Source organism: Nannobrachium achirus (genome assembly GCF_963921795.1).
Source record: "Nannobrachium achirus genome assembly, chromosome: 2".
Classification (NCBI taxonomy): domain Eukaryota; kingdom Metazoa; phylum Chordata; class Actinopteri; order Myctophiformes; family Myctophidae; genus Nannobrachium; species Nannobrachium achirus.
The window spans coordinates 27,171,311-27,192,523 of NC_137811.1; the positions used below are offsets into that span (position 1 = coordinate 27,171,311).

General features: G+C 44.4%; 1 protein-coding gene across 2 annotated transcripts in view; it reads left to right on the forward strand.

Annotated features, from left to right (window-relative positions):
• The window catches only part of grik2 (glutamate receptor, ionotropic, kainate 2), a gene marked incomplete at both ends in the record, with an annotated part of 235,751 nt that overhangs the window by 162,967 nt on the left and 51,571 nt on the right, over positions 1-21,213 (forward strand). For both annotated transcript variants that reach the window (XM_080737324.1, XM_080737325.1), the window contains 3 exons: positions 9,643-9,849; positions 15,118-15,341; positions 21,082-21,200. In XM_080737324.1, coding sequence (XP_080593450.1) covers positions 9,643-9,849; positions 15,118-15,341; positions 21,082-21,200 — 550 coding nt within the window. The remainder of the gene's footprint in view (positions 1-9,642; positions 9,850-15,117; positions 15,342-21,081; positions 21,201-21,213) is intronic.

Genomic DNA, 21,213 nt, shown 5'->3' on the forward strand with positions numbered 1-21,213 from the left:
TTCCGGGGAGGGGTCCCTGGAACTTAATATTTTGAGATGGGGGTCTAGCTGTGGCCAAATACATATCATCTTGGGGGTCCTTCACATGAAAACGTTTGAGCACCACAGACATAGAAACATAAGTTTCTTGCACACATTTTCACGATTTTTCCAAAATAGCAGATCTACAAGCTTGTGAGCTTGTATATCTGCTATTTTTCAATAGTTAACATTCATGGGGGGCCTGCAGTGAATCCTTGTACCCAGGGCCCAGAATTTGGTGTGACGCCCCTGTTGACACCACCGTGTTACGGCTGGCACTGGGAATCGAACCTGGGACCTTTTGCTTCCCAGGCCCCCACTCTACCCATTCAGCTATGACTGTCCTGTGTACATATAATGTGCCACAGTTTCATCACGGCATAGTACTGTATTCAGTGTTTTGGTATTGTCGTAGTTTATGCTGTACGTGTGTCTGCATAATTATATAATTAATTAATAGAGATCAAAGTAGGCTGTTGGTTAGTATTTGGAAGAACCGTCAAAATTGATCAGCGGGCGGCTTAAATGGATGGATTGGGCAGAAAGTACTTGAAGCCAATCCAATGAATTATCCTATAATATACTGTACTGTAATGAATTGAATTCAAGGAATGCTATGATTTGAGGCTGTGGAGTTTCATTAGAATTTGGTTCAGTTGGCTGATCGGTGCTGCTGCTGATCGCCGCTCTGTTGCGCCCACGCTGCAGAAATCCTGAGTGTTCATTTAACTCTAATGGACCTACAAGGGTCCATTAGACTCGCACTGGTTCCCAGACCTTTTAGCTCTAGTGAAAATAGCCGATCTACAAGCACACAACGCCTCGCGGTGCGAGGCATTGTGCTTGTAGATCGACTATTTTAAATCATTTTGAAAATAATGACAAAAAAAGAAAGGTTTTGGACATACAAGGTTTCCACCTGACAACGACGATATAACAAAAGGAATTAAGGGATATCTACTTACTCGTGACCCGTAACAATTTGTCCGCGACCCACAAACGGGACCCACTGGTTCAAACTGGTCTTACTGGTCTTTACAGAGAATACTACAGCCATTATTTCCCCTTCCCACACAACAGAACAGTGGAATAATGACCCACAGGTGTCCGCTGGCTGGACGCTAATAAAAGGTGCTCCTTTTTAATGAGCCTAGTGGCTATTTATGATAATTACAGCCTTTCAACGGTTGACAGAGGGCGAGAGGTCACACGCTCTTAATGGGCTGACAATAGCTTCATTGTGCTAAAAGTGGCTGGTAACAGTTATTCTAGTGGTGAACATGGGGGGGTCAACGTAGAGAGCGTATTGAATGGATGAGGACGTGTGGGTTAGGCCTGATTTATATATATGGAAATGGACAATCTTCACGTTCACGATGTAAGCCTGCGTGTGCACCAGGGCATAACTAAATATAAATCAGGCTTTACGTCGGTTGTGGTGTATAGGTTTTGACCTGAGAAACGGGTCAAATACAGTCCTCTCTTTTCCACGACCATGAAGGCCTGCCTCATTAGCCGTCCGAGATGTAAACCGAGTGGATTTGCACAAAGAGATGTTGGAATTTAGTTGTACAGCGTCGCTTTGATTGATTGGATTCTTTAATCAACAGTTTGCAGCTACCGTGCAATATGTCTAAATGTTCTGTGCACCGATTTGTATAGCACATTTCATACTCGAAGGCAATTCAAAGTGCAAAAAGAGTCACTTAAATAAATAATATATGGAGCAATTTCACATTCCCCAAATTAAGTACCAGGACTTTTTATATTGTTAGAATGTGTGATTTTGAGAACCTTGTTATCCAATGCGAGTGAATGGAATCTCAACACCTCCAGTCCCTTTGATCACAGAGCACAGACTCAATAGATAAAGATGTTACGGCAACATTTGGAATTTACATCATGCCCATCATAGCCTAGAACCCAGGGTTCTACTAAAATTCTATATAACGCTTTAACCCATTTAGGCCTAGGATTATTGAATGCTTTAACTATTGAAAAATAGCAGATATACAAGCTCACAGCGCGGCACCGAGTGCCACGCTGCGAGCTTGTAGATCTGCTATTTTTGAAAAATCGTGAAAATTAGAATTTTGACCCGATTCTATAAGTGTCTTTTGAATCCTTCTAAGATTTTTTTTTTTAATGTTTCTATTTCAGCAATCTGGCCGGCCATCGTCAAAGAAAAGGTCCTTTTCACTTAACTGGAGCTCAGTTAGTCTGTTCTTGAGAGACTACTATGTCAGTGGTTCTCAAACCTTTTCATGTGAAGGACCCCCAAAATGATATGTATTTGGCCACGGGCCCGCCATCTCAAAATATCTAGTTCCAGGGACCACCCAGAAGCAAAATTTGAGTTACAAACGTTCGCTTTGAAAACACCTATATTCAAAGATTTGCACACATTTTCACGACTTTTTTCAAAAATAGCAGATCTACAAGCTCGCAGCGCGGCACTCGGTGCCGCGCTGTGAGCTTGTATATCTGCTATTTTTCACTGGTTAAAGCATTCAATAATTCTAGGCCTAAAGACTAGTACACCTTTAAGACTACTGTACAGTACTGTACAACACTAAATGTGTTTTACTGTCGGAGAGAGAGAGAGAGAGAGAGAGAGAGAGAGAGAGAGGAGAGAGAGAGAGAGAGAGAGAGAGAGAGAGAGAGAGAGAGAGAGAGAGAGAGAGAGAGAGAGAGAGAGATGAGATATGTTTCCCACAGACACATGCTCTGGCTGTGAGATCGTTAAGCATTGTTATGGTAGACTGCTAGTCTATCGATCTATTTCCGTAGCCTAACAGAAAAATGTTTGAGTGGTGTGAAAGATCACCGTCGCAGTTCGATCTCATTTCTGCCCCGCTTTTCGAGGTTCAATTAGATGATCCTAGTTCTACACGCACACGCGCGCACACACACACACGCGCGCACGCACGCACACCACAGACACACGCACGCACACCACACACACACACACACACACACACACACACAGCAACAGAGAGAGAGAGAGGACGAAATGAAGGAAGCCATGATGACTGGAGGCTTTCGTTTCACGGCCGTCGTCCCCAGGGACGTGCAGAGAACGTTAGAGAGGCAGGGGCTGAAATTTCTAAAAGGGCCGTTTGGTGAAAACATAAAAAAATAGCAGACCTCCAACTAAGCTCACAACGCGTTGTGAGCTTGGAGGTTGGCTATTTTCGATGCTTGATTTCTACATATTTCTTAATTTCAACATTCAAGTTCAGGATAGTTTTAGACAAGGCAATTCTCTTGAATGCTGCCTTCAGGTATGACATGGAAAGAGGGCATTTGCGTTTCTTTCAAAACTGCATTCATTGTCTGGAGAGGGCACGGCTAAAAGGGCAGGGGCTCAAGCCCCCTTTGATATGTGTGCACGTGCCTGGTCGATCCTCCCGTTGCAAAGCAAAATATATCACTATCACTTTTTTTCCCCCTCCCAATCGCAGCACGGCCCCAACCGGTGTTCAAGGCCACACACGGTGCATGCTGCCAGTGCTGAGTGATGAATACCTCCGCGCAGCGAACCCAGCTTTCTGAATGCACTTAAAAGAAGCGCGTTTCTACTTTGAACGAACGCGGGTTGCATTCGTTTATTTATTTGGACAAGTATAATACTTGACCTTATAAATATAGAATGTTTATGATTATTTCTTGTGTTATATGTTATGAAACATCGCATGTATAGGCCTATTATATTACCTATACACGAGTGAGCTCTCGGCACCTCCGCGCGGTCCGGGCGAATACAACGGAGCGCTCCCTACCTCCGGTTCAGCCAATCACAAGCTTCCATTGTTGGAACCGGGATGCTGTTTTGATGCACGCCGCTGAACCACCGGTCCCTTACAAATGAAGGAGACCGTGTGAGGGTTTGAAAGAGGGCGGCGGCGGCGGCGGCGGCACACCACTCTGCGTGTGAGTGTCGGCAGGGGCGTCACAAGGGGTAGGAAAGTGGGACTGAGTTACCAGGGCCCAAGGTGGAGGGGCCCTAGTAACTTTAGCTATTTTTGAAAAGTTGTGAAAATGTGCGCAAATCTTTGAATATATGTATTTTTTAAGTGCACATTTGTAACTCAAATTTTGCTTCTGGGGGGTCCCTGGAACTTGAGATGGGGGGGTCCTTCACATGAACAAGTTTGAGCATCACTGACATGGAAACATATAGGTTTCTTGGCACACATTTTCACGATTTTTCAAAAATAGCAGATCTACAAGCTTGTGAGCTGTGAGCTTGTATATCTGCTATTCTTCAATAGTTAACATTCATGGGGGGCCCGCAGTGAATCCTTGTACCCAGGGCCCAGAATTTGGTGTGACGCCCCTGAGTGTCGGCATCGGCTGCAGCCGTGCGGCTCAGTTACCATGGCAATGCGTGCAGGCAGAAAGCAAACACAGCTCCCGGGCTTGAGGGTTATTTGATTGAGGGACGGTGGAAAAACAAGAACACACAGAGGGGGGGAGGAAGGGAAGTGAAGAGCACACACGCACCCAGCACCCTGATCTATGCTCGCCACGCTCGTAGATTGTAGATCGGCTGTTTTGTGAACCACGCCAGCATACGAGCGGTTTGAAATTACCCGTAATTGCCGGACTATAATAAGCCGCGGCTTTTTCCCCATGTTTTGAACCCTGCGGCTTATACAACGGTGCGGCTTATATAGAGATTTTTATAGCTAACGGCCAGTTAGTTTGTTTTACAATGGTCTTTAACAAGGATTTATATATAGATTTATACAGCTAAGAGCCACCAGGGGCGCTCTAGCGGGAAGCAGGAAGGACACCTGCGGCTTATAGTCAGGTGCGGCTTATATATGTAAACATTTGTTTTTTGTTCTAAATTTAGCTGGTGCGGCTTATATTCAGGTGCGGCTTATAGTCCAGCAATTACGGTAAGCCGTAATCATGCACTTTGGTGTCTAAAGGTGCGTGCATGTGTGTATGTGTATGTGCGTGCTTGCGTGACCTCATGTATTATACCGTCGTTGTCGGGTGAAAACCTTTTATGTCCAAAACCGTTCCTTTTGCATTTAACATTTTAAAATGATTTAAACTAGTGAAAACAGCCGATCTTCGAGCACACAGCGCCTCGCGATGCGAGGCATTGTGTGCTTGTAGATCTGCTGTTTTCACTACTTTTGTGCGACGGCCTTGTATGATGAAGCAGGGCTTTACTTGGTGAAAGAACGTACAAATTTGAAACTTGGACATGCGAGGTTTCCACCCGACAACGACAATATGCATTTGCATCATGTACATGAATGGCTGCGGTTGCAATTGTAATGTGCATTGCACGCTGATGCTGTACACACTGTGTGTGTGTGTGTGTGTGTGTGTGTGTGTGTGTGTGTGTGTGTGTGCGTGCGTGCGTGCGTGCGTGCGTGCGTGCGTGCGTGCGTGCGTGTGTGCGTGCACTTAGGTACGTGTATTTGTTGGTATTCCGTGCCCTTTGGCAGCTTATTAAGCTGTTAGCGGATGCTAACAGGTCTTTCTGCTCTTTCATCAAGATTACATCAGTATCCCTAGAATCCAACAAGCAGAGTAAATCATGAACTGTTAACATCTCAGTCGGAGCGAGAAAACACTTAAAACCTCAAATACACATTTGTTCAAATGTTTTTAAGAGAGATAAGGTGATGGCATGCCTTTGTGAAAGTCTGTGGAGGAACAATCTTACAGTAACTACAGATGTCAGATGTCGCGTCTCTGCTCTATTGCGTCTATTTGAATGGCGTTTGATGTGCAAAATGGGGTACTATTAGGTACACGCAACTATTTGCCCCCAGGCTACTTTGGAAATATACGTTAGAAATGTAATCTTTTTTTTTTTTTTTGTCATTCAAGTATTTGTATTACTTTTATGACTTGTACAACACACAAAACAAACAACACAACCTGACAAAAGAAAAACAGAAAAACAAAAGAAAACAAAGGCAGTCGAGCTAAGCTAATCGGACAACACCCCTACCCTTCTCAGATAATTATATCCGTAGTGACTATATGATTTGCAATGCACATGTTTACTGCATGAAACCCTTAATGTACAGAAAGAAATAGTCCCATCCTAGATGGAACCTCCCCTAAACAATGTTCCTCCTGGCAAACCCTTAATGTACAGAAAGAAATAGTCCCACATTAAATGGAACTTTCCTTTACCATTGTTCCTCCTGGCAATCATATATTCATATGACGCAGTCTCAGTCATAAGTTGAGTCCAGTCTGCGAGCCCGGTGTGGCAGAGCTCTTCCAGTTTCTCAATATTATCCTTGCTGCTGTAATAAGTCCTGCCGTGATGAGTACGTGTTGCCCCTTGGTGACTCCTTGTGGCAAATGCGTGCTATCTCCTAAGAGACAGAGCCCTGGAGATTCTGGCAGAGTCAGTCCCAGTCACCCAGTTTCCCAAGTACTTCTTTCCAGAAGGGCAATACCACTGGACAATTCCAAAAAGCATGCATGAATGTTCCATTATCTCCCTTACATTTCCAACATATGTTATCTTCAATTAAACCCATCCTAAAAAGCTTTACAGGGGTATAGTAGTATCTATGTATAATTTTGTAATGAGTGAATTCACTCCTAATATCCCTTGTGGCCCATCCTACATTGGATGTTATGTCCTGCCATTTCTCTTCACTTATTTCACAGTTTAGATCTGTTTGCCAAATTAATCTAAGATTGTCAGTCTTCACACTTTGTAATTCCATTAAACTTTGGTAGAATGTTGAGGCCCTATGCATTATAGGCGGCAACTCAAAATCTCTTTCTATCATGTTAGATTCCTCTATACCCCTGTTAAGGCTGAACACACTTCCCACACTACTCCTTAATTGAAAATATTTCCAAAATTCACCCCTCCCTGCCAGATTAAATTGTTCTAACTCCTGGCATGATTTGAAGTTTCCCTCCTTATACAGATCATCGATCAGATCCAAACCGTTCCTCTGCCAAGTCTCCAAGCAAAATGAATGTTTACCTTTCAAGATACGTGGATTATTCCATATAGAAGAGTAACCTTGTTTGTTTGTATTGTGATTTCCCCATCAACCTATGCACTTCAGACCATACCCATTGGGAATGTATCAAAATGGGACTCTTCCCCCCTTCTACCATTCTATATCTAATCGGAGAGAGAGCCTGTATGGGTTTAAAAGGAGCTACCATATACCTCTCAATATTTAACCAATCAGGTTGGGAGTCATATTCAACCCAGTTAGAAATGTAATCTAAGAATATCTGTATCTTTTTATTTAATACTTCATCTGCTGTAAACTGGCATTAGTTTTGGTGAAAATATCGGTACCGGTTGATATCGGAATCGGAAATTAAGAGTTGGACAATATTTGGAAAATCTGATATTAGCAAAAAGGCCATTATCGGACATCCCTAATCTTAACCCTGTGATCTCACTTTGGAGCGTGCCATTATGGGCAAACCTTTTTCAAAGATAGTGGAGAGTCGCGGATCATCGTGAGCTTGTTAGGTCAGCTATTTCCGCAGCACGACATCGTCATATGTATGACTAAGTATACAATACAGTAACATCAGAGAACTACTGAAGTAGCCTTAGGGCTTAAGTTTTTAACAATGCACTACACAACTTGGTGGAAACAAACTCCTTCATGTAAAATAAACATAAACCAAAAGTGGCCCATATGTAATGCTTTTGTTTTGTTTTTACGAGCATTTTTCTGCGGTCGGCAACAAAGTGTCGTGCAGCTTTGCATAAATACGAGCGGTTTATGCAAGCGTCTCGCTGGCCCGCGTAACCATAAAAACCTCAAACTGCCAAAATCGGTTGGCAATCCCTCGTGATTTGTTTTTAATCGCGGCACACAATTATATGATAAACAGCACCTGTTTGATCGTATATTTTCCTCTCTTTATCTTCCACTGGGGGTGGGTAGGGAGGGAGGGAGGGAGGGAGGGAGAGAGAGAGAGAGAGAGAGAGAAGGAGGCAGGTGGGGACAAGGGAGCACAACGAGGGGGTAAGAAAGAGAAACAGATGGCATAAGGGGGGCCTCGGTGACGGGGAGGAGCGAGGGAGGAGGGAACAGCCAATGAGGGGTGGAGGGGAGAGAGCTATAGCGCCGCTGTCGGGTGGAAACCTTGCATGTCCAAAACCGCTCGTTTTGCATTTATCATTTTAAAAATGATTTAAACTAGTGAAAACAGCCGATCTACAAGCACACAACGCCTCGCACCGCGAGGCGTTGTGTGCTTGTAGATCTGCTGTTTTCACTTCTTTTGTTTTTTTGCGACGGCCTTGTACGATGAAGCAGGGCTTTGCTCTGCGAAAGGACGTACGCATTCGAAACTTGGGAGATACGAGGTTTCCGCCCGACAACGACGATAGGATGGAGGGAGGAAAGGACACGACGAGGGAGGGAGAGAAGGAGAGAGGGAGAGAGGGAGCTAGGGAGAGAGAGAGAGAGAGAGAGGACGCAGGGTGAAAGAGGACATCAGTAATCTCCCCAGCTGTTTTTTTTTCCTTCCTTCAACGAGTGTCGCTCTATCAGCATCTCTTATCTGGTTGCCAAAGCATGTGGCGGCCCTGAAAGCAGTGGGCAGAGACCCAGAGCCTGCCTGCTGCGCCGCTGAGAACAGCTAGCCTCAGAGTCATTGATACGGCGGATTATCTGTTATTATGGTCACGGCTGGCTTTGCACCGCCCTACTGCTACTGCACATGGCGGCGCTGTGACATGCAGCGGGCGATGCAGGGGGTGTAGCGCATGCATTAGCTCGTGCTTCACCACGCAAGCAATGCGCAACCAACCACAGGGGAAATCCCCGGTGCTGGAATTGAAGCTCTCTTCCGGGTTTTCTTAACTGCATGCAGTTCCTATTAATGGCCCAGCAGATGTCACTATTTCACCTTCTACCGGTCGCAATACAATATACTCTCGATAGAAGTGAACAACGTTTTTGGCGGACTTTACGCTTGATTTTATTACTTTGGAAACATTTTCATAAGCACTTAATGTTTTCGTTAGCTAGTTTAAAGTCTTTTGTAAATCATCGTGATATTTGTTTAGTACATTCTGGTTCCATTCATTTAAAAACTAATGATAAGGTAGTAGAGTATGTTTCTAGGGTTTCTACTGGTCGAGTGAAGACCCGCCCTCGCTGCGATTGCAGCCAATAGCAGTCGTTTCTGGTAGCATTTTGGGACCGGAAGTTAGCGGAAGTTAATTCACCAAAAAAGTGGCTTCAAAACCGTCTGTAAAAACAAATGAGGTTCGCTGTGTCCATCATTTCTTTTACAGTTTATGACACAGACGGGCGGATGAAACAGCTTAGAGTAAGCACGTTTCCCTTGTCCCTGAGCATGTGTGTGTGCGCGCACGTGCGCTCGGGCACGTACACACAGTAAAAATCCCCAGTTTTAATGTATCTCTGAGAATCTAACAAAACGAAGGTCCATTTGTACATTCTCAGAGTCACATCGACACTCAGGACATTACTGTGTGTGCAGAGCTCAAAATGATCCTATCTGTTGGATCAGACACCCTCTCAGATAGGCCTTATCAGAGGCTAAAAGATGCCAAGTGGTGCAGAGACTGATCCCCCCTCCTCCCCTCCTACCCTTCACTATCTGCCCCGACAGGAGGAGCCCTACGTGATGTTCAAGAAGTCGGACAAGCCGCTGTACGGGAACGACCGCTTCGAGGGCTTCTGCATAGACCTGCTGCGCGAGCTCTCCACCATCCTGGGCTTCACCTACGAGGTGCGCCTGGTGGAGGACGGCAAGTACGGCGCCCAGGACGAGACCACGGGCCAGTGGAACGGCATGGTGAAGGAGCTGATGGATCACGTGAGGAACCTTTCTCTTTCTCCTCTTTGTCTTGACTTGTAGTAGTTCTGGACGTTGGTGGAAAATGTACTCAAATGTTGTTACTTAAAGGAGTAGTTCACCCCCAAAATGACTTTTTTTCCCTATTGATTACTCTCACTATGGAGACATGAGTTCAACCCAAATGCATTTGTGTGAGAATCAATGGGGTACATTTACTTGACCCTTGACCCTAAATTTACCCCCATTGATTTTGACCCAAATGCATTTGGGTCCCCATCCAGGGCCTTATTTTGGTCCCCATCCATGCCCATGCATTTGGGTCCCCATCCAGAATCAATGGGGGTACATTTACCATAATTTATTTTTGTCTTAACTCTCCCCACGCTTTGAACGTTAACGTTCGCCCCATTTTTTACAGAACCTCGATGCCAATACGGCGCTCGTTCGGTTCGTTCGTCTGATGACTGTAAGCTGATGAGGGGTCGCGCGGCCGTCTACTGTAAACACATTTTCCGCGGTGATGGTGTAAAAAATCCATTATGCGTTAGATCAACGGAGAACAATTCACTTCCTTGTTGATTTCCTCTGGCTGTAAGGCTCTGTGGCCAGTGACTGGTCTTCTTCTTCTTCAACACATAACAGGCAAATTCACATTCATTCTCGCATGACGCCGCCCTCTGCTGCCTGGCAGACCAAAGTGCACTATTGCACAATAAAAAAAAATAAAAAAAATAAAATAAATAAATGTCTGTCTATCTGCTATAACGTCGCAAAGGTAAGCCGCTTTTTGATGGCACCAGACCCAATAAATAAATAAATAATCTGGCAGTAGGAGAGTTAAGAATGCGACGAATACAAAAAAATATTATTGAACTCAAGTCTCCATGGTGTGACGACAATGCTCTGTTACGAGTAAATGTCACGTATTCAAAATGTACTTGATATGAGTAAAAGTACAAAAGTATTGGTATAAAAAAATACGTAAAGTACCAAAAGTAAAAGTACCCATTCTGCAGAATCATATCAAGTTTTCATATGTATACACATCTTTTGAAAATGGCCGATCTACAAGCAATATGTAATGGAGTAGAAGTAAAAGTATTGGAAATCGGAAATACCCAAGTAAACTATAAATAACTGAAAAGTGTACAGTACTTAAAGGCCCGCTGACACGCCCCGAAATTATAATAGTATGATACAGTAGGCCACGTGGTCTCTCTGAAAACGGTCTGAAATAGTTTGAAACTCATGTCACAGTGTAATCTGCCCCTCGCCCCCCAACAACAGCTGACCAGTGCAGTAAGTAGTCTAAGAAGTACAGTCCTTTGATTGGCTTATAATTGCGCATTCTCACAATGACATCATAAACATTATTAACAAATATTTTAAGATCATTTTTTTAAAGTGACAGTACCCCTTTAGATGACAGTCCTACTTTAAGTAAAATGTACTTTACACCACTGGTTCTGGAGTTCTGACATGTCACTGCAGCACTCTGAAATGTGCTGAGAGAGAGAGAGGGTGGGGTGGGGTGTGTGGGGGGGGGGGGGGGGGGGGGATTGGGGCTGGGGGGAGGGAGGTCGGCTGACAACTCCCACACTTTTTATTGGAACCAAGAGTGCAGTGATGAGAGGGAGCATAGATTCTGCCTCGCTTTGTTTCCCCTACAGAGCTTATTAAAAACACACACACATGTACTGCCACAGGCACACGTCTGCACGCACCGAATGCACACGCATGCACGCATGCACTCGAGTCGTACACACACAATCACTCACTCACACACGCACGCACGCACGCACGCACGCGCACGCACGCACGCACGCACGCACGCATTGGACCATTAAGCTTGACAAGCCTAAGTCCCAGTTAGGATAAACTGTGCGCGCGCGGGGGAAAAACACACAGCCAATACTCAATATGTGACCCCATTAAGAGCAGCGTCCACTAGTTACCGCCTCTCCCGCAACACTACGGGCCAGGCCCTCTGACCCCCTCCGCTCTCTGTGATAGGCTCGGCTGTTGTGACCAGTGGCGGGAAGAAGTAATGCAATTAGTTACATTTCTATTAAAGTGTCGAATCACAACAAGTTGTCTCAAGACACATGTAGAGCATGGAGCCCACAGTGTCCCACCATGAGTAAAAGTGTAATGTAAAATGACTGAAATCATCCAAAGTTGTCAAACTGTTAGTCAAAATGATAAAATAGGTATTATTTGGCAATTTGGCAATAACTTGTTTCTAAAGCTGTCCAATTATTTTTGTGGAGTAAAAAATGAGAACTTGTAGATTTCAAATAGCCAAAATAATAATCAAAATCTATGTTGATTCGGTTTTCAAATAATTGCAGTGGAGTAAAAAGTACAATATCTGTATCAGAGATGTTGTGGAGTAAAAGTATAAAAAATATCCATGAATTCAAGTCTCCATGGGTGAACTATCCCTTTACATACAGTACTTGATTACATGTACTTTCCATCACTGGTTTTCATGGCGAAGGACTCATTATCCTCCATGAGACCCAGTGTAGGGCTGTCACAATTATTACATAATCGTCTAATCGTGATTATTTAACATAACCGTGATTATTTTTCATAATCGTCATAATCGTTTCCATGTCAAAAATAGTGGAAATAGCAGATCTACAAGCTCACAACGCGTCGCATCGCGACGCGTTGTGAGCTTGTAGATCGGCTATTTCCACTATCAATGTTCTTTTTTAAGTATAAAGTTGTCAAATATGTCAAGTAATTTCTTTGTATATTTAGCTTATGTGTCATATCTACCATGTGTATAACTTCAAAGCCTAAAAGCCAAACAGGTGGATGTGAATTCAGCAGGGGAAAGAATTTCAGCCCAGAAAATGGCGCTCCATGGCGTTGAGCTGAAGGAGTTAGAAATATCCCTGTCAAACGAGTTTACCCTAAAAATCTTCTCCTCTCTAAATGCTCAAAATGGTTTGCATACACACATAGCATCATGCCTTTGTGTGACCTTTACTGGATCTAATTGCCCCTGTCAGTTTGCATGATTTATTTTATTTAATTTTTTGCTTTAAAAAAAATCAGATAGGCTTGTTTATACCCTGAAATATAACCAGACATATTTTCCCATGCATGCATCAGAATTCTGACTGAGTGCAGAGCTCAATTTAATCGCTTAATGTGATGTATGGCAACCTTCATGGGACAAAAAAGACATATCTCTGAGAAATGAACCACTTGACCTTGCTGTGAATGTTTTGCATGTGCGGTCACAACTCGGCCGGAGATTTATTAACTATCAATGCAACAAAAAAGCTGTTTCACCCCTCCTCCCTATGGGGTGACCTTATTAGCTGTGTGCATTCCTTCGGCATAAAACTGATTGGCTTAAGTGAACATAATAATTATAAACACAGTTTGCGTGCGACACATTGTGAACTTGTAGATCGGCTATTTTCACTATTTTTATGTTTTGGACATACAAGGTTTCCACCCGACATCGACGTTATGTTATGCTACAGTATGTTATGTATTGTTATGTACATTACGGTGTTCATCAGGTGTGGCAGCACAGGGGGCATAATGCTGGGTGGATCCATTAATGAAATAAGGACTAAGGATGAACAACTTTTATATTAATGTTGGGGGGAAAATGGAGGTTACGGAACTAAACTCATCATCTGGTTCATTCACAGAGGTCACACGTCAGGGTGTTGCCTCTCTATTCTCCTACTGAACAGAACTAGCTGTTGGGAGCTGGATGATTTAAAGAGAGCCTAATACTATATCGTCATTGTCGGGTGGAAAGCTTGTATGTCCAAAACCGTTCGTTTTGTATTCATCATTTTTAAAATTATTTAAACTAGTGTAAATAGCCGATCTACAAGCACACAACGCCTTGCACTGCAAGGCGCTGTGTGCTTGTAGATTGGCTATTTTAACTATTCTTGTGCGACAGTCTTGTATGATGAAGCAGGGCTTTACTTTACGAAATAACTTACAAATTTGAAACTTGGAGATACAAGGTTTCTGCCCGATAGTAACGAAATGTAAGGTTTCATGTTGGGCAACAGTAGCAGCTCTCGCTGGCTATGATCTATGTTTCCTCCGTGCTTCTGATCAGCCCTAAATACATTTCCCATCAATCTCCCTCATCTGTCGCCAATAACTCGAGAAACACAAATCTATGCCAAAGAGAAGAATAGGCTACAGCAAGACTTTTAAAGTGATACTATATGTTGCCATTGCATTTGCAAATAGACCGCAAGAGGGATTTGTTTTGCTCTGAGCCTGCCAGGCTGGTACAAATCCTGACTCATTCGGTAGGATTGGTTGACTCTCACCCCAACATCTGGCCCTAAATCTAGTCTTTACCAACACTAAGCTAAACCTAAACCCTACACAGTCTGGGACTAAAGCGATGCCTGCGAGAATGAAATCAGGACAAGGAAGTCTCTTAACTGAGAGGGACCTCTTGGGGATATAGCAACGGAACTACTTGTTATGTTAAAATATTCAAGTAGTAAGATGTGTTGATGACTTCTTAACTATCGTCGTTGATTCTTAATAGGCTACTGATGTTCGATTTCAACTATGGGGAGATCAGCTTGAGAGAAGCTTGAACCACATAATACAATAAAATAAATATCATTTTCACGAGGCATATGGCTCCAGCGAATGGTCCACGGACTTGGGATCCCTGTGCTAAATCACCAGCGTTTAATTATGTGCACACTCAAGAACGTAATTATTTAACAAAATAATGTGTACTGCAGCTTTAGGTTTTCCTTTATTTATTCGATTATTCGATAGTCCTGCCAGGTGTTTCCAGCCCCAAGTACAAAATGGCTGCAGCAGTTGCACTGGATGGCGTTTTTTCCCCTCCTAACCAAATCACCTAACTGGAGCTGAGCTCGTGCTGTCGCCCTGGGTTTGCTACATACTGTAGGACATGGCAGATTGTTCTGCTTTTTACTGCACTCCCTCTGGCTCTCTAACAGCCCTTCTGCCAACTGAGAACATGGTCAACCACATCACCCACCGCTGCTGAGTGGGAGAAGAAGGCAAGTGTAGCGCTTAGTTTAGGTTTGAGTGGCAGACAAAAAAGCGAGGGAGAGGGAGAGAGAGCGCGTCGAGGGCCAGCAAGAGAAAGAGAGGGCTTTAAATTTCCCCCTAAGTGCCTTCAGGACAGACTCGGTGGTGTGTTAAGGCCCTGTTTTCTTAATTTGATTGCCTCTAAATGCTTCCTGTACCCCTGACTTATGGCCTATCCCTCTTCCCTTTTATGTTTGCTGTTGACAGAGAGCTGATCTGGCAGTGGCTCCCCTGGCCATCACGTATGTGCGCGAGAAGGTCATCGACTTCTCCAAGCCCTTCATGACGCTGGGGATAAGTATACTGTACCGCAAGCCCAACGGCACCAACCCCGGGGTCTTCTCCTTCCTCAACCCCCTGTCGCCTGATATCTGGATGTATATTCTGCTGGCTTACTTGGGTGTCAGTTGTGTGCTGTTTGTCATAGCCAGGTAACATGTCCTCTCCAGCGACTTCATAATACACAAAACCTGTCAGATACTATATACACGCTAAGCCGACCTCCGCCGCCGCTCGAACCTCTCGCCCCATCCGACTAACGACAAGCCTAATAATCTGTAATTATACAAGCAGCTCACTCTCAGCAGAGGCTCACGGCGCATGCAGTGACAATACTGACACTAATCAGTTGCTCCTTTATGTCCTTTAGGCCTCCGACAGTCCAAAACAATCACTTCTACATAATCTTCTAATGCAATTATCCATTCAGACCTGACCTTTTTGCCCAAGATTTTTAATTTATACAAATTCCCTTTTGAATGTCAATCCTTTTTTTTCTAGTATAAAGGCAGAATTTAGTTTTGCCGATTGGGAAAGAAGAATATCAATAAAGTAAATTATTGTCTTTGCGCATCAAGGATAGCAGTCACTGCCCTATAGCTGCCTCTCAGGACATAATGCGCAGCAACACAACAACCTTACGAGCAGAGAGGTTATTTAAGCCGTTTGAGGGTTGCATGTGTGAAAAAGGAATAAGAGAGAGAGAGAGAGAGAGAGAGCGCGAAAGAGAGAGAAAGAGAGTTTGTGTGCCTATATAAGTGTGTGTACGTATGTGTGCGTGTGTGTGTGTGTGTGTGTGTGTGTGTGTGCGTGTGTGTGTGTGTGTGTGTGAGACGTGTCCATCTTGATGTGAACGGCTGCTGCCCCTTCCCCCCCAGCACCCCTTTTTCCTGGCTCTTCCCAGTGTCTCAGAGTCTCCACTCTTTTCCTGTTCTGTTGTTTTCGCCACCGTGATTCAAACACGCCGTCTAATTGACAGACATTGTTGCAGGGCAGAGTTACAGTTATTGCTCCACGGTTTCCAATACATCCACTCAAGAGGGAAGTGTGTACTTCATTAAGGTTATAATAATAGATATCTGTTCTTGTTTTATATTGCTTAAGTTAAGTCTCCAGAGAGTTTTGGAGAGCTAGAGTGTTTAGTGTTCGAAATGGCTGGTGGTTTGCTGGGTGTTATGTAAGGACACTGGTGGTGGGTTCGGCAGGGGATTTCATTACCACTCGCTCGCTCATTGTTTTTTCCACTCACACCACGTGATTCTAATGAGTAGAATTTTAGTGAGACCACAGCTTACATTAACACTGCTTCTAATGAAGTGTGACAACAAGGAAGCTTTCTGTTTTTTAGAAAGATATTTGTTTTTTTGGTGCGGCTTTATTTCGGTAGTATAGTGGGGAGTAACAGGAAACAGGGAGAGAGAGACAGGAAGTGAAACGCAGCAAAGGCTGCAGGGCTCGGGAATCAACCCCGCGACTCGCTGTCAGGTAACATTAGAGCCTACTAGTGGTTTGCGCCTTAACCACTAGGACCAATGGCACCCGACAATGAAGCTTTCTGGTGAGACTGGATACTGTCCAAGATACCAACTGCTACAATACCAAACCCTGAGTGTCAGCTTCATTTAGAGAGTGTAGAGATTGTTACACTGGCAGGGTTAAATTAACACGCAAGATGTTACAGTGTAGCTTATGGGAATTATTAACTTATTTGTTTTTCTTTTTTCTTTTCTTGGTTTAAAAATGCGCTTGTTCGTTTCGAAAGGTTACTACAACAAAAGTGGAAAAGAATTAGGCAAAGTCAGTGTTATTTTTGGCTGGTGATGACACTGTATTGTTGAATAGGACAGTGCTACAGGTATGTGGCCGTGGTGCATGGGCGGCGTTTGAGGCACGGTGATGAAAAACGAGAGAAAGAAAAGCACATGTTAACCCTAAAACTTTCGGGGGTACGGCGGGGCCGCTTGGAACCGCGGCCCGGCAGTTTTAGCGTTAACATACACCTGTTTTTACCAATGTTACTGGCAATATGATCACACAAGAGAATCAAAAGCGACAACTGTCATCTAAGTTGGTTCAGAATATGCACCTATCTTTATTTATTATCACAATAAGTAAGTCTTTGTATGGTAAGTTGCACATTATTTCCCCTTCACTTCTATTCCTTGTTTTCTCCTCTACACGTCAACGCATGCCACAGCATAGATGGATACTTTATTTGACCGTGTTTTACCATCAGTGCAAAATCCTGAAAGACGTGATCCGACATTGTGCTGGTTTGCTTGCTGAACATATATATATGTGTGCGCACGACACACACTGTTCCTTTTTATCTATGTGTATGCTTGTGTATGTAGTGTACTGTTTCGGGTGAATGTATGTATGGTAAGACGTTCTCGTGTGTGTGAGAGAGGTGGTGCATGAGTGTTGAATGTTGGGATGGTGATGACAACAATTTACAATTTACACTGTAGGCTTTTAGCAGACGCTGTTAATCCAGAACGACTTTACAGTAAGCAAAGTAAACACGAGGTTATTACATGCAAATGCACAGAAATAGTAATCTAGGATCATAGCTAAACCATGAACATAATCAGTCTAAACAGTATAATATAAAAAATACATAAAAATAAATAATCTTGAAACTATACACACTATAGGATGCCAGGTCAGCAAATGAACCCGGCATCTGTCTGCATAACATGCTATCTAAACATTGGAACCTTTGCGTAACCCTGACACAATAAGGACTAGTGGTTTCCGACTCCCCTGCGGGTTAACTCATCAGCCTTCACATGACTAGCTCTGACATCACGGGTTACTTGCTGTTGATGTTGGCGGTTTGCGCGTCAAGCCTCTAGTGTTTCCCCCATTGCCTCACTGCCCTGCCTGGCCTGTCTGTCTGTCTGTCTGTCTGAACAGCAGGTGATTAGAAAACAGAACACGTACGTCTAACTGTTGCACATCACGCCGCTAAAGTCGAGGTGCATTATCGCCTGCTTACACAATGGTGGTGGAATCAATCTCCTCCTCTCCACACACTATAAACACAAATTTCTTTTGAGATAATTGAGAAGCAGAGGCGATGCCTGGTGATGACAATTTATTATCACATGTACAGGGTGTTCCCTGTTCATCTCTGCGCGTAATTATGACTCATATCATCATTTCTCTCTCTCTCTCGCTCTCTCTCTGGAAATAGAATGCACTAAACGCTAAAGAAAGTGTGTCCTCCTACACCCCCCACATCAAAGTGCAGTGATAAGTGCTCTGTCCTCTCTCCCTGAGCAAATTGACTATGGTAATGGCGTGCTCATATTAAAGGCACATTTCCTCTTCATGTGTGAGGCCCGACACACTTTAGAATTCCTATTAGAATCCCATACTGTCTATCCCTGCTTATCGTCACTGTCGGGTAGAAACCTCGTATCTCCAAGTTTCACATTTGTATGTTTTTTCGTGAAGTAAGCCCTGCTTCATCATACAAGGCTTTCGCACAAAAGTAGTGAAAACAGCAGATCTACAAGCACACAACGCCGAGGCGTTGTGTGCTTGTAGATCGGCTGTTTTCACTAGTTTAAATCATTTTTAAAATGATAAATGCAGAACAAACGGTTTTGGACATACAAGGTTTCCACCCGACAACGACGTTATACAAGTATAGAGACCTTCTGGGTATGGTATGCTAATCAAACTGCTCTCGCAACTTGTATGCTGCTACAACCCGTCTCTGAGGCATTGATTTCCCCGAGGCATGTGAACCGGACAAAGCAGTCAGAGTTGATCCGGCTCTTCAGGCTGCTCCGGCGGTGCCTGGAGAGCCGTCAGGGCCGTCCTCCAGGGGGACGGAGAGACGCAGGAGCATTCCCCACTCTGTTGATTCATCTCCCCTGACATTGGTGTTATCCAAGCGTAGCATCGGTTTAGCTTTTTTTTTTTTCTTTCTTTCTTTTTGTTCGGCAGGAACGACCCAGGCACCCCGTAAAGCGATAAAAGCCTGCCATTGTCTCTGAATTCCCCTGTCTCGTGTCGTCGGCGCTTATCTCCAACGTTGACCTTGGTCAAAGTTTTTCCCTCAGTCGTGCAGATGACCTGTGATAAACGCGAGGGCAGGGTAATTGGATCAAAACGACAGCCGACAGGCGGCCCCGGCGCTGCACCCGTGAAGCGGCTTAACCTGCGTTGTCGGCGGCAAACGGGATTGTTTGTTGTATTCGCGGTGTGCCGGGGGCCCCTGGCCACCACCCCCAGCCGCCAAGGCCTCAAGCCTCCCCTCGTGGCTTCCACCCGCCACGTGCCAGCCTCGCTCCCACGGCGACTTTGCTCATCCGTGTTCCCGGGCCACTGGTAATTGGCTTTTCAGTACATGATCAGAGGAAATGCCCCCCCTATATAGAACAAGGTTCGGGGGCACCAGTCACGTATATACATCTCGACAAGGTTGCAGTTCAGATGAACTCAATTTGGGCATCGCTAAATTGACAAGCAAGCAAATCTGGGCCAAATTGAGTGAGAGGAAAAGATTGATTTAAGGCCAGAGATACTCTTAAAGCAGGAATCAGCGGGACATTCAGAAGTCCTTGAGCGATGGCTAGAAAGTGTCCCCCTGAGTGTTGCGAGACTACAGAAAGGAATGCAATGACCTAACCACATTATAATGGCAGCTACCATTACTCAATGACAAGGTACAGTTACGACGCTGTCATTTTATCAATACAGCCATATATCTTGATGTACTGTAATATGTTACCCTGGTTGACGTAGTAAATGCAGCCCCTCGGTCAGAAGCCAATGGATCAGAGCCTTATTATGCGACAATGTTGCACTTTCATTTGCATTGCCCTCCAATGCGGCCATACCGCAGCCGCGGCTCGGTTTATCATTTTTGACTTTCAGCACAATAAAAAACAAAAAGGCCCACGGTCTACATAATGCATTACAATTTGATTAGTCAAACCAATGCATCAGTTAAACAGCTTGAGTGAGGAGAGAGAGCTGGGCCGATTCCCCCTACTCCAGCACAAGCCAAATCAGGTCAGGGTGCTTAATTGTGGGCCAATCAACCTTTACTAATGTAATGTCACTTTTACTTAACATGAATAAATGAGAACTCTCTTTGCAGAGAGAGAACTGCTGCGCGGAGTGAGGGGGAGTGCGGAAGCCGGCGTGGGCCGAGATGGGAATGAACCGCTTGATCTGCTGAATATTAATGCTCTCCCAAGATTACGAGGATTATTCGCTCTTTTCTCCGCCGACAACAAAGTTATTTTCCGACAATATCGATTAAATTACAGCGAGGATTGCCTTTGATACGAGCCCGGCTGACATGAGGACGAGTGGCTTTCGGGTGTGCACGAGTGGACGTATAATTCCCGTTCTCCAAGCACTGCTCGCTCGGCCATTTGCTTTAAATATTCCATTTCAGAAAGAGAGAGAGAGAGAGAGAGAGAGAGAGAGAGAGAGAGAGAGAGAGAGCGAGAGCGAGAGAGAGAGAGATATTTCAATGAGCGACGTTAAATCTTTCTCTCGTATCCTTCACCGCGCTGTGCTGTGACGGCTAGCTTATTTAGGGCCGGGATCCTAATTGACAGCTCAATTCATTAACAACCTTCTTACCAAACTCTAATTTACTAATCCAATTAACACCATAACAACTTAAAAAATGTGTGTACATGGTAGCATAGCAGTGCCCTAGCGCTTCCTAGCATGACTTGATCAACATATCTGATTTGTGTCAGATAGTATGTGACTGACTAATCTGTGTCCTCTCTCCCCTGTCTCCCCAGGAAGGACGGGCAACCACTGTCGGTTTCATTTGTACTGTTTCTGCTCTTGATCCACCATGCAACTGCAATAAACATGTATATGTGTGTTTCTCTCTGTCAATTGTCGCAGGTTTAGTCCTTACGAGTGGTATAACCCCCACCCTTGCAACCCTGACTCGGATGTAGTGGAAAACAATTTCACCCTGCTAAATAGTTTCTGGTTCGGAGTTGGAGCTCTCATGCAGCAAGGTAGACGCCTCTG